This window comes from Herpailurus yagouaroundi, unplaced genomic scaffold (genome assembly GCF_014898765.1).
Source record: "Herpailurus yagouaroundi ecotype Mexico unplaced genomic scaffold, PumYag 28, whole genome shotgun sequence".
Lineage (NCBI taxonomy): Eukaryota > Metazoa > Chordata > Mammalia > Carnivora > Felidae > Herpailurus > Herpailurus yagouaroundi.
Genome location: NW_024412376.1, coordinates 59,056,945 through 59,071,246, shown reverse-complemented (window position 1 = coordinate 59,071,246; position 14,302 = coordinate 59,056,945). Strand labels below are relative to the sequence as shown.

At 35.8% G+C, this 14,302-nt stretch overlaps 1 protein-coding gene across 2 annotated transcripts in view; it reads left to right on the top strand.

Annotated features, from left to right (window-relative positions):
* ABHD18 (abhydrolase domain containing 18) overlaps positions 1–14,302 on the top strand; it is a 43,340-nt gene that overhangs the window by 4,911 nt on the left and 24,127 nt on the right. Inside the window, exons 2-3 of one of the 2 annotated variants that reach the window (XM_040474316.1) lie at positions 10,707–10,815; positions 11,455–11,539. In XM_040474316.1, coding sequence (XP_040330250.1) covers positions 10,724–10,815; positions 11,455–11,539 — 177 coding nt within the window. In that variant the 5' untranslated portion in view covers positions 10,707–10,723. Of the gene's footprint in view, positions 1–10,706; positions 10,816–11,454; positions 11,540–14,302 lie in introns of those variants that run through there. The other variant, XM_040474321.1, reaches the window with a different exon arrangement.

Genomic DNA, 14,302 nt, shown 5'->3' with positions numbered 1-14,302 from the left:
GATGGTGGTGGGTTTTTTCCATCTGTTAGCTACTAAACTATAAATTTTAAGAAAGCAGACACAACATGGCTAATTAAATAATTAGTGTTTGTTTTAGATGGAATACTGATTTTAGGAGTACCTTGTGACATATTTAATTATTTTAAAATCAATATTTATGTTGTGCCTGGGTGGCTCAGTCAGTTAAGTGTTTGACTTCAGATCAGGTCAAGACCTCACGGTTCATGAATTTGAGCCCCACGTCAGGCTCTGTGCTGACAGCTTGGAGTCTGGAGTCTGCTTCAGATTCTGTGTCTCCTTCTCTCTCTGCCTCTCTCCCACTCGTTCTCTCTCTCTCTCTGTCTCTCAAAAATAAATAAACATAAAAAAAAAGATTCCTTCCAAAAAATAAAAATCAGTATTTACATTTTATTTATATCATTTTATAAGATTGGACAATTTATGGTTTTAATACAGTATTTTATAGTTGTATCTTTGCATTTGTGATGTTATTGTGACATTTGTGAGATATCTATGATTTATTTGATTTTCTAGCCCAGGAGTCACCAAACTATGGCTTATGGGCCAACCTGCCTGCTTTTGTATAGCCCATGAACTATGAATGGTTTGTACAGATAAACGCTAGTGCTCAATTTAGTGATGGGGCATTAACATTGAACCCACTTTAAATAAAATCCCAAGGAAAAAAATTCAGTCTTTTCATTAATAGACATATATTATAAAAGATTACTTATTATTATCATATTTTGAATTTCCTCAGTAAAATTTTGTGAATATTAGTTTTCTTTTGTGTGATTTTATATACCTACATAATACCTTTGAGTTCACCTCTTAGCTAGCAAAGTCTATAATATTTACTATCTAACTCTTTATAGAAAAGTTTGCAGGATCTCTCCTCTGTTCTATTTATAACATTGTTCTTTTGAGATACTATTTGTAAACATGTTACAACAGAAACTAAGATTTTATGTTTATATCGTTTACTTAATATTTTTCCATGCAGGGGGCACCTGGATGGCTCAGTTGGTTAAGTGTGTAACCATTGATACTGGCTTAGGTCATGATCTCACAGTCATTGGATGAGGCCCATGTCCCACTCCATGCTGATCATGGAACCTGCTTGGGAATCTCTCTATCCCGCTCTCTGTGTCCCCCCCACACCCCCAGAAAATAAATAAACATTAAAAAAAAATACTGTAAAACCTTGGGTTGTGAGTAACTTGTTCTCACAGTGTTCCAGAAGACAAACATTTCCAATAAATTTTAACTTGATAAACAACCGATGTCTTGCAATGTGAGTAGTATGTGATGCCAAATGTCACATGGTCACAACTGAGCCAATGGTTCTTGAAATTCGCTTCGATATACAAGTGCTTTGGATTATAAGCATGTTTCTGGAATGAAATCATGCTCACAAACCAAGTTTTTACTGTATTTTTTCCATGCAGAATTCTATAAGGTATCATTTTGTAATTGGATATATTTAGTACAATTTTTTTTTAATATTCTTTAGGTTTGTTTTTTTTTTTTTCATTTTCAGATAAATATTCTGTCCAAACTAGGTGTACTATTAAAGATATGTCAAGGGGCCCCTGGGTGGCTCAGTCGGTTAAAGCATCTGACTCCTGATTTCAGCTCAGGTCATGATCCACAGTTTGTGAGTTCAAGCCCCACGTTAGGCTCAGTGCTGAAGGTGCAGAGCCTGCTTGAGATTCTCTCTCTCTATCCCTTCCCCTCACTCTCTTTCTCCCTTAAAAATAAATATTAAAAAAAAAAAAAGATATCTTGGGGGCACCTGGGTGGTTCAGTCAGTTAAGTGTCTGACTCTTAATTTTGGCTCCAGTCATGATGTCATGGTTCATGAATTCCAGCCCCCCATCAAGCTCTGTGCTGACAGTGTGACGCCTCCTTGGGATATTCCCTCTCTCTCTCTCTCTCTCTCTCTCTCCCCCTCTCCCTCTCCCTCTCCCCCCGCCCCTCCCCCACTTATGCTAGCACATGGACGCGTGTGCTCTCTCTCAAAATGAATAAACATTTAAAAAAAAGAAATCTTGGAAAAATATTAATCAAATACAGTAAAACCTTGGATCTTAAGTAACTTGTTCTGGAAGTGTTTTGCAAGATGAGCAAACATTTCTAATAAGTTTTAACTTGAAAAGTGAGTGATGTCTTACAACAAGTAATATGTGATGCCAAAAGTCACATGATCACAGCTGAGCCAATGGTTCTTGAAATTTGCTTTGATATACGAGTGCTTTGGATTACAAGCATGTTTCTGGAACAAATTATGCTTGCAAACCAAGGTTTTAACTGTATAATGAGAAATCTGTTTTAAAGGCAGGCTTGTAGGGGCACCTGGGTGGCTTGGTCATTTAAGCATCCAACTTTGGCTTAGGTCATGATCTCTCGGTTTGTGAGTTTGAGCCTTGCATTGGGTTTCTGCTGTCAGTGCAGAGCCTGATTCAGATTCTCTGTCACCCTCTCTCTCTACCCCCTTCCCCACTTGCATTCCGTCTCTGCCATTCAAAAATAAATAAATATTTTAAAAAATTAAAGGCAAGTTTGTAAAATTCCTTAGGATACTAGTTTAAGAAGCATAATCCTGGAAGTTGGTAACATGAATGGAACTTTTTCACTTTATGACTTGTGATCCTGACTTTCTTATATGGCTTAGCCTGTATGAAACTGGAAGGAGAGAATGCTGTTGTGGAGACATGCGTATCCATTACAGAGGAATAAGTCTCCCCTAACTATTTGATACGCTCATTCATGGAAAGCAGTTCTAATACAAAAGTCATGGTATTGATGGAAAAAATCTAGAATAAAACGTTTTCTTATGATATAGTAATACTCATCTAAAGAAAAAGGAATCCTGGGGCACCTGGGTGGCTCAGTCGGTTGAGCGTCTGACTTCGACCCTGCTTATGATCTCACAGCTTGTGAGTTTGAACCCTGGATCGGGCTCTATGCTGACAGCTCGGAACCTGGAGCCTGCTTTGGATTCTGTGTCTCCCTCTCTCTCTGCCCCTAACCCACTCGCATTCTGTCTCTGTCTCTCTCATAAATAAACATTAAAAAAGAATTTTAAAAAAATAAAGAAAAAGGAATCCTTGGGTGCCTGGGTGGCTCAGTCGGTTAAACATCTGACTCTTGATTTCGGCTCAGGTCATGATCTCACAGTTTCGTGAGTTCGAGCACCACATCAGGCTCCAGGTGGCAGTGCAGAGCCTGCTTGGGATTCTTTGTCTCCCTCTCTCCGCCCCTCCACCACTTGTGCTATCTCTGTCTCTCTCAAAATAAATAAGTAAATTTTAAAAAATTAAGAAAAAAAAGAACTTACCAAATTCAACACCCAAAAAACAAATAATCCAGTGAAGATGGACAAAAGACATGAATAGATATTTTTCTAAAGAAGACATCCATATGGCTAACAGATACATGAAAAGATACTCAACATCACTCATCATCAGAGAAATACAAATCAATAGCACAATGAGAAGATACCTCCTCACACCTGTCTGAATGGCTAAAATTAACAGTTGAGGAAACAACAGATGTTGGCAAGGATACGGAGAAGGGGGAACCCTTTTGCATTGTTGGTGGGAATGCAAACTGGTGCAGCCATTCTGGAAAACAGTATGGAGGTTCCTCAAGAAATTAAAAGCAGAACTACCCTATGACCCAGCAATTGCACTACTGGGTATTTATCCAAAGGATACAAAAATGCTGATTTGAAGGGGTACATGCATCCCCATGTTTATAGCAGCACTATCAGCAATAGCCAAATTATGGAAAGAGCCTAAATGTCCATTGACTGATGAATGGATAAAGAAGAGGTAGTAGGGGCACCTGGGTGGCTCAGTTGGTTAAGCATCCAACTTCAGGTTAGGTCATGATCTCTTGGTTCATGGGTTCAAGCCCCGCTCAGGCTCTGTGCTGACAGCTCAGAGGCTGGAACCTTCTTTGGATTCTGTGTCTCCCTTTCTCTCTGTCCCTCCCCTGCTCACGCTCTGTCTCTCTCAAAAATAAATATTTAAAAAAAAGAAGAGGTATATATATATATATATATATACATACAGAATGGAATACTACTTGGCAATCAGAAAGAATGAAATCTTGCCCTTTGCAACATCATGGATGAGACCTAAGTGTATTATGGTAAGTGAAATAAGTCAGAGAAAGACAAATATCATATGATTTCACTCATGTGGAATTTAAGAAATACAGCAGATGAACATAGGGAAGAGAAGGAAAAATAAGATAAAAACAGGGAGACAAACCATAAGAGGCTTTTTTTTTTACATTTATTTATTTTTGAGAGAGAGAGAGAGAGAGAGAGAGCGCGCGCGCACGCGCACAAGTGGGGGAGGAGCAGAGAGAGAATGAGACACAGAATCCGAAGCAGGCTCCAGGCTCACCAGTCAGCCCAATGCGGGGCTTGAACTCACAAACTGTGAGATCATGACCTATGCCGGAGCCGGATGCCCAACTGACTGAGCCACCCAGGCTCCCCAAGAGACTCTTAAATACAGAGAGCAAACAGGGTTGCTGAAGGAGAGGTAGTTGGGGGATTGGGCTAAGTGGATGATGGGCATTAAGGAGGGCACTTGTGGGATGAGCACTGGGTGTTGTATGTAAGTGATGAATCACTGGGTTCTACTCCTGAAACCAATACTGCACAGTATGTTAACTAAATTGAATTAAATAAATAAATTTTAATTTTAAAAAAATCTACAAAAAATCCTGTTTAAGAAAAAAGAAAAAGGAATCATATTCATAGCCTATTAGTCATGTAACATGTTTAATAAAAATACTTAAAGGACAGAATAAAATATTAATGGAGGAAATAAAGAAAACTGGATGAAAAGGCTAAAAAAATAATAACAGTGTTACTAAGTTAATATGTGAATTAAACACACTATTGGTTACATTACAAATAGGATATTGTATAAGTTATGACAAACATAATTGGAATGTAAATGAAAAGTTCATTGTAGACGTATAAACAGTAAAACAACAGTTTGTAAAAGCTACTTAAAAGGGGTTTTAAAAATGGAATGTAGGGCGACTGGGTGGCTCAGTTGGTTAAGTGCCAGACTTTGGTTCAGGTCATGATGTCACGGTTCATGGGTTCAGGCCCTACTTTGGGCTCTGTGCTGGCAGCTCAGAGCCTGGAGCCTGCTTCAGTTTTTGTGTCTCCCTCTCTCTCTGTCCCTCCCCCGCTCACTCACTCTCAAAAATAAGTAAACATTAAAAAAATTTTTTTAATAAAAAAAATAAAAAAGGAATGTAGGTTTTAGAACTAGATCTATGTTTATAAAAGAATTCTAGGTTTAAAAAATAGCAATTAGCAGTAGAGAAAAAAATAATGTTTCTAGAAATCTGGTTGATAAAAAAATATTTTATAGTGTTCTCCAATGACAGGAAAATGAGTGATAGGTAGTGAGGAGGGCACTTGTGATGAGTAGTGAGTGCTGTATGTAAGTAATGAATCAGTAAATTCTATACCTGAAATTAATATTACATTGTATGTTAACTGGAATTTAAATATAAACTTAAAACTACAAAAAAAGGGGGGAGGAGATGTAACATTAAAAAAATTGAATCATACCCTTCTTCCAGTGTGTTAAGGATGTGGTGAGATGGATTGGTTTGATTATATAAACATTTTAGAAAATTTGTAGAATGCATGTAAAGCTAATTTTTAAAATTAATAGAATGGTAAAAGCTTTTTTGCTGTGAATCAAGTTTCACAGTTAGTGTCAGAGATATCTTTTAAAGCGAATATATCAGGTTAGAGATACTAATATACCTAAAGGTTCATAGATAAGCATATGAAAAAATATCAACAAAAAATTGAGTGGTGGAGAGAAGGGAGTAAATATATCCACCATTATCTATATCTGGAATTAACAAATACTGTGTAGAACATGGAAGTATAGGTTTAAGTATTAAATAAAGTTATAAGTGTAGAGACCACTTTTGGGCAACCAACTTAAATAATGGAAACCTGAGTAAGGTAGAAGGGCCCACGGTGACCCCTGGCTGAACACATAGGCCCATTAGACCACCTTGTAATAGCCTTAGACTCTAACTGACCAGTTACAACCAGGCACAGTTCCTAACATTACCAAAAATGGGAAAATTACATATGTTCCCAGGCTCCCTCACTCTGCCCTAAAACTATGGCTCCCCACCACAGCCGCATGGCAGACAGTCTCTGTTTTGCTATCCTGCCTGCAGCTTCCTTGCAGTGAGTGTATTCATAAACGTCTGTCTCCATTGTTCTGCCTTGGATGAATTCTTTCACCTTTTGCACTGCTGGCTTCCACCCAGTCGGGTTGCCCCATATTTGGTGCCCCCGCCATCCATTTGGGAGGCCCCACAATAAGGATAATCAGTAATATTGTTGGTATTAGCAGTAGATGATAATCAGTAATATTGTTGGTATTAGCAGTAGGTATAGCACTTAAATTTCAAAGTACTGTTTAAGTGCTTCATAAATAGTAACTCATTTTATTTATTTTTTATTTCTATTCTTTAAATGTTTATTTTTGAGAGAGAGAAAGGATGCATGCACATGTAAGCAGAGGAGGGGCAGAGAGAGGGGATCAGAGGATCTGGAGCGGGCTCTGTGCTAACAGCAGAGAGCCTGAGGGGGGGCTCAAACTCATGAACCATGAGATCATGACCTGGGCAGAAGTGGGATGCTTAACCAACTGAGCCACCCAGGAGCCCAAGTAACTCACTTCTCATGCCAATCCTTACAGGTAAGTACTGTCATTATCCCCATTTTACAGATGACTCACAGGTATATGACAGAAAGGATAAGCAACTTGCGCAAAGTCACATGATAGAGGATTCAACCAAGGGAAAAGTGTATGCTCTTAGCCATTTTGACATACTGAACCTTAAATATCTCTTTCAAATTTATATATACTCAAATGTAAAACAATTGTGAATAATTTTTAAAAACCAAAAAAATCAGTAAAACCAAAAATGGAACAAAAACTAAACCGAAAAGGTATCATAATAAATATAAATGGGCTGAACTCACCTATTATTAGAAAAAAAATGAGGCGGTCCTATAAATCAGCATGGTGAGGAAGAACATTGGAAAAAGACAAATATGAAGTTGGTCCCTTCTGTCTTAAAAAAAAAACAAAAAAAACCCAAAAACTCCTAAAATATGTGTACATGTATAAATGGATAGGGCTCACGGGTATATAACATTAAAAACAACGGTCACCATTTGGGAAAAGAGGAAGCTTCACAGGAGTAAAGAGAGACTTCTCAGCTTTGCTCTATATATTTTTATGTTGTTTGAATCCTGCCAAAACTAAGATTTTAATTAAAAAAAATTTTTTTAACGTTTATTTTTGAGAGACTCAGAGACAAAGTACAAGTGGGGGAGGGGCAGAGAAAGAGGGAGACAAGGAATCTGAAACAGACTCCAGGCCCTGAGCTGTCAGCACAGAGCCCTTTCCATGGCTCAAACTCACGAACTGGGAGATAATGACCTGAGCTGAAGTCGGACATTTAACTGACTGAGCCATCCAGGTGCCCCTCCTAAGTTTTGAGTTTGTGTAGGTAAGTAAATAATATCAAGGAAAACAAATTCCAAACTGTTAGCACTAAGTATCTCTGAAAAGTAGAAGGAAGTAATGGGAACAAGACTATTCTTCCTCTTTTTACTGTATCTCCTTCTCTATTGTTTGAATTTAAAAATGTTAAAATGAGTGAGTGCCTGGGAGGCTCAGTCAGTTAAGCATCTGACTCACACTCAGGTCTTGATCTCAGGGTCATGAGTTCAAGCTCCACATTGGGCTCAGTGATGGGCCTGAAGCCTACTTAAAAAAGTTACAGTGAGAATCTGTGAAATAGCAAAGAAGAGGGCATGTGATCATTTTCTTTTGCCTTTCCTCTTACATAAATTATCTATTCCTGTGCTTTACCAACTGACTAGATAGTTTTTACAAATTTTATTGGAACACTGTCCATGAGTAGACTTCAGGAAGTACATAATTTTAATGAGATTTGCAGTTTAAAGTTTTGGCTGCTGCTTCTTCTTATGTAGGTCTTGGCTTAAATGTTACCTCTATGGTTAAGTGGGGCTTTTTTTGGACAATCAAAGGAGTCTTCTTTATCACACTCTCTTGTTATATTATCTTTATAGTGTTGTCATCATCTATTCTTTGCTTTTTTAAAAAAATAATATTTTTCCTACATGAAAATACAAGATCTGTGAAAGGAAGAATGTGCCTTGATCATCTTCTAGCACAGGACCTAAAATAATGCTTAGCATATAGTAAGCACTTAATATTTGTTGCTTAAATGAAAAAAGTAATATTCTTAAAAGTTCAGAAACTTGCATTTTTGGGAAACTGAATGATGATAATTTACTGGACTCTGGTAACCAGAACACGTTTATTTATTTATAGCGGTAGATACAAGTAGTATAATAAACAAAGCTGGATATGCATTATGGTTTCTTTTCCATAACATTATTATGCCAAAACCAAATTTTAATCAAGGTTAAAAATTAATTGGGGCGCCTGGGTGTCTCAGTCAGTTAATCATCAGACTTCAGCTCAGGTTATGATCTCTCAGCTCGCGAGTTCAAGCCCCATGTCAGGCTCTGCACTGACAGCTCAGAGCCTGGAGCCTGCTTTGGATTCTGTGTCTCCCTCTCTCTCTGCTCCTCCCCTACTTGTACTCTGTGTGTGTGTGTCTCTCTCTCAAAGGTGGATAAAATTTTTTTAAAAAAATTAAAGGAATAAAAATTGATTAACACATGAAAATTGGCAAAAAGAAAGTGGTATTAAGAAATACTAAATACTGTACTCTGTCTTTATACTGTATTACTTAACAAGTATATTATCTAGTAATTGTTTGTTCTTGGTCCTAAGAATTATGAGAGGCAATATGAATGATTTGGTTTTGCTGGTCCAGTCGTAAAAACAATAAAGTACCAGCCCACTTAATGGTAGTTTGGGTTGTATACCTATGTAAACAAAGAGGAACATTAAGTTAAACTTGTATTTTGTTACAAATCAAAGAGCAAAAGTATAAAACATAAGTGGTGGTCCCATTAAAACATTCAAAATAATAGATAAGTACTTACTAAAGCTCACTGATAGAAATGCACATTTCTATTTTCCATTTTTCTAGGTAGAATAAACCCTGAAAATGAATCACATTTTGCCCACAAATCAAAACTACACCATTCCATTTGAAAAAACAGGCAGGTATTTAAAAATAAAATAAAATTTAAAAAAACACTTTAGAAATATTTGGGAAAGTTAAATAAGTGGTACAAAGTTTTCATGAATCATAGTTTAGTAGACAGGCAATGTAGAATAGTAGTTAGATCTTGCTGTGTGCCTGGGATTCAGTTTTAGCTCTACCTACCACTAGCTCTGTGATCTTAGATAAATCACCTATTTTCTCCGTGCTTCAGTTGGGATAATAGATCCTTCTTCATAAAGTTGTTGGGAGGTTTAAACAAGAATGTGTATGTATATGTGTTTGTATTTTTACAAAATGATGTGTGGCAGATTGTACAGTACTACATAAGTAATAGCTACAGCTATTGTTATCCAGTAAATATTGAGTGTTAGTTGCTGTGCTGTGCTGAAGATGGGAAGACCTTACCCTAAAAGAATACACAGTTTATCTTCTCTACTTTCATCCCAGTTCCTTTTGTCTATATTTCACGTCTTATATCCGAGAGAATAAATTTAAGGTACATAGTTTAATCTCAATCTTAAATTTTTTCTCCAGTTTTATTGACATATAATTAATATGTAACATTGTATTAATTTAAAACTTACAGCATAATGATTTGACTTATGTATATATTGTGAAATGATTATCACAATAAGTTTAACATCCATCACCAAATATAGTTACACATTTTTTTCTTGCAATGAATATTTTTAAGATCTGTAAGATAAATAGTTCTGGGGGGTGTAATGTACATTATGGTAACTATAGTTAAAAATATACGGTATATTGGCACCTGCTGGCTCAGTTGGGTAGGCATCTAACTCTTGGTTTGGGCTAAGGTCATGATCTCACTGTTCAGTTTATGAATGTGAGCCCCCCGTCGGCCTCTGAACTAACAGTAGGGAGCCTGCTTGGGATTCTCTGTCTCCCTCCCTCTGCCCCGGCCCTGCTCATGCTCACTTGCTCTCTCTCAAAATAAATAAATTAAACACACACACACACACACACACACACACACACACACACACATACACACGCATATATATGTGGCACCTGGGTGGCTTAGTTGCTTGAGCGTTGGACTCTTTATTTTGGCTGAGGTCATGATCCCAGGGTCGTGGGATGGAGCCCAGCATCAGGCTCCATGTTGAACAGAGATTAAGATTCTTTGTCTGTCTGTCTGTCTCTCTCTCTCCCTCCCCCTGCCTCTCTCTCTCTCTCTCTCTCTCTCTCTCTCTCTCTCCCTCTCCCTCCCTTTACCCCTCCCCCCTCTGCCCCTCCCCCACTCGCACATGCACACTCTTTCTAAAATAAAATAAATACACACAGATAAATGGATAGTATGTTTGAAAGTTGCAAAGTTCCAAGGAGAGTAGATCAATCTGTAATTTTTACCTGATATTTAAAGAGATGGCTAGGAAATTGACCTAGTGCCTAAAATAAAATATTTTAAAGTTATTTTAAATTTTGTTTCATAGATGTTTGTTTGTTACTAATGGGTGTCAGCAAGTTAGATATTCTATACCGGAGACTTCTCCTCACAAAACTTTTTATCAGAGGATGGGGGAGGCCAGAGGATCTCAAAAGGTAACCACTTTTTTCTTAATGTTTATTCTAAATTTGTTTTAGTAAAAAAAATTAAAATTTTTTTTCAGTGATACAATCCTTTGTTATAAATATGAAGTGATTGACAACTTAAGCATTAAAGTATATAAAATATTAAATTTCTTTTTCTCTTCTGTCTTTTTAATTATTTCCGTTCTATCCCATATAATCATAAATTATGTTAAAAGTAATTTTAAAATTAAAAATAAAGAGCTCTCAAATACAAAGTAGATTTTGAACTTTAATTATTTTTAAGTTGCTTATAGTTTCCAGGGATAGAGCTTCCTCATGTAAATTGAATTTGTAATGACTATAAAGCTGGCATATACTGTAGGTCATAGAAGTATCTGGACTTAAGAAAATGAATTTTCAGGATTTATGCCTTTAATTTTGAGTATTGCATATGTTAATTGCTTTCTGAACAATGATATTTCTCAAATGTTTTATGGATAAGATGTCCAGCTTGAATAAAAACCAGTAGCCTCATCTTTTTCTCTAATGATTTGAATTAAATTTTAACATAGCTTATGAACTGGACTTGCAAATTTTTCAGCATTATACATCACTCCCTGTATAATGGGCATATTGAATTTTTCCCTTTTTCCCCCCTTATCCTAATAGACTCTTCGAATTCAGAAAGATGATTGGAAATCGAGAAAGATGTCAGAATCTGGTTTCAAGTGATTACCCAGTACACATTGATAAGGTATTTAAATGAAAGAAATGCAATTACAGAAATTCTGGTTTAACATAAATATGTGTCAAGAATAGGTTGAGGGGTGTCTGGCTGGCTCAGTCAATGGAGTGAGTTCAAGCCCATGTTGGGTATAGACATTACTTGAAAATAAAATCTTAAATAATAATAATAATATAATAATAATAATAAAATAAAGCTTAAAAAAAGAATAAGTTGAGTATTGGAGTATAATAATAAACACTAAAACATGAGTACAGTATAGACTTTTCATTTAATATGATTAAAATAAATACCATATGTATCCTAATAGGATGCTTATAATAATTGTAATCATGTATATGAGAGCATATATTTAGTACTTGCTTAAACAGAAGAAAATATTTAAGGCTTCATCTTTTTGAGCCTCATTTTGTATCTTTAGAATCAGAAGGATTAAAATATTTAAGAATTATGAGTAATACAGGGAAGTATTCTACTTGGAGAATCAGCACATCAGAAGTTGTTAACCAAAACGCCTATTAAATAACATCAGGGAAATGTTATGGGAAATAGTTAATTGGTGAAAGAATGGTAGAAAGAAAACACAGTAACATTAGAGAAAATTAGAGAATATATTTGAAATAGTGTTGTTTTTTAGCAACCATGTTTTTCTGTAAAAAAGTTCTAGGATTATATAATTGGATAATTGAAGTATTGTTGGGGAAGGGGTACAAATGCGTAGCCTTCATATCTCCCATTGCCCTTCAATCAAAGTAACTCTATTTTCATCTCTTATATGTATTGGATATCCTTAGAGGATTTCATTTTTCAAAACAGTTCCACTACTAAAAACAAAATTTCATACATTGGAAATCCCTCATCCATACCATATAGCTATTCTTTCTATAGCTTCTGGATTTAGAACATTTCTCCCTCAAATTTTGCTAAATGTTACTATTTACCTGGTTTTTTTCCTATTAAAAATCACAGGCTTAAAACAAACAAATTAAAAGCATACCAAGTAAAAAATAAAAAAGCTAACTTTCTGTCACTTTCCACTGCTTAATTCTATTTGTATCCCAAGGAAAAATTACTGTTAAGATTTGGGGATGCATCCCTTCCTCTTCCCCTATTGTTCCCATTACTGTCTCTTTTGGTTTTTAAAAATTGAGGTAAAATTCACCTGTCATGAAATTCACCTTTTTTAAGGTGTGCAGTTAAGTGTTGTTTTTTATTATTCTTCCTAAGATGTGCAAACATCACCACTATCATTACCTAATTCCAGAACATTTTTATCTCCTCAAAAAGAAACTATGTACCCATTAGCTGTTACTTCCTACTTCCCCAGCCTCCCACCTGTTAGCAGCCACTAATCTGCTATCTCAATGGACCTATTCTAGACTTTTCATATAAATGGAATCATATAATATGAGGTTGTGTCTGGCTTATTTCACTTAGCAAAAATTTCTTGGTTCATCCATGTTATGTAACATTACCTTCTTTTTTATTGCTAAATAATATTCCATTGTATAGATATGTGACATTTTGTTTATCCATTTATCAGCTAATGAACATATGGATTGTTTCTGCTCTTTGACTATTATCAATAAGGCTGTGAACATTCATGTTCAAGTGATTTTGTGTATGTATGTTTTGAATTTTTTTGATATTAATCTAGTAGTGGAATTTCTGGGTCATATGGTAATTCTGTGCTTAACTTTTTGATGAACTAAGAACTGTTTTCCAAAGTGCACCATTTTACTTTTCCCACCAGTAGTGTATAATAGTTCCAATTTGTTCCAATAGTTCCAATTAAATAGCCATCCTAGTGGGTGGTTTTCAATATGCCTTTCCCTTATAACTGTGATGTTGAGCATCTTTTCATGTGCTTAGTGGCCATTTGTATGTCCTCTTTGGAGACACCTATGAAATCATTGCCTATTTTTAACCGGGTTATTCATCTTTTTATTGTTGAGTTATAGCTGGTTTAATTTTTAAGTCTATATTACTTATGGTTCTAAATTGCTTTTTTTTCTTACCAAGTTGCCATTTGTCCCAACACTATTTGTGGGATTATTACTCCCTTTCACATTAATCTGTGCTGCCTCCTTTATCAAATAATTTATTATTCTAAATCATATAAATTCATAATTGTACACATCAGGTCTCCTTACCATTTTCAAAAAATGCAGTGCAATCCTAAATAAAATACTCAATTTAGAACTGAAGTCTATAAAATGATCTTAAAATTATTTTGGGAAGACATCATGAAAGTACAATCAGATCAGGAACACGTAAAAAAGAAGAGTGATAAGGAGAACCTACTTCAGTCATTTGTCAATAGATATTATAAAGCTGCAGCATGATCAAACAGCATGATATTAGTATAAATGAAAGGTAGGCTAATAAGCATTATCTACAATAGCCAGATTATGGAGACAGCCCAAGTGGCCATCACCTGATGAATGGATGAAGAAGATGTAGTGTATACACACACACACACACACTAGTGTATACACACACACACACACACACACACACACACACACACACACACACAATGGAATATTACTCAACCATAAAAAAAGAATGAAATCTTGCCATTCACAATGACGTGGATGGAGTTAGTATTAAGCTCAGTGAAAAAAATACTGTGTGATTTCACTCATATGTGGAATTTAAGAAACAAATGAACCAAAGGGGAAAAAAGAGAGAGAGGGAGGCAAACCAAGAAACAGACTTTTAACTATAGAAAACAAATTGATGGCTACCAGAAGGGAGGCAGATGGAGGA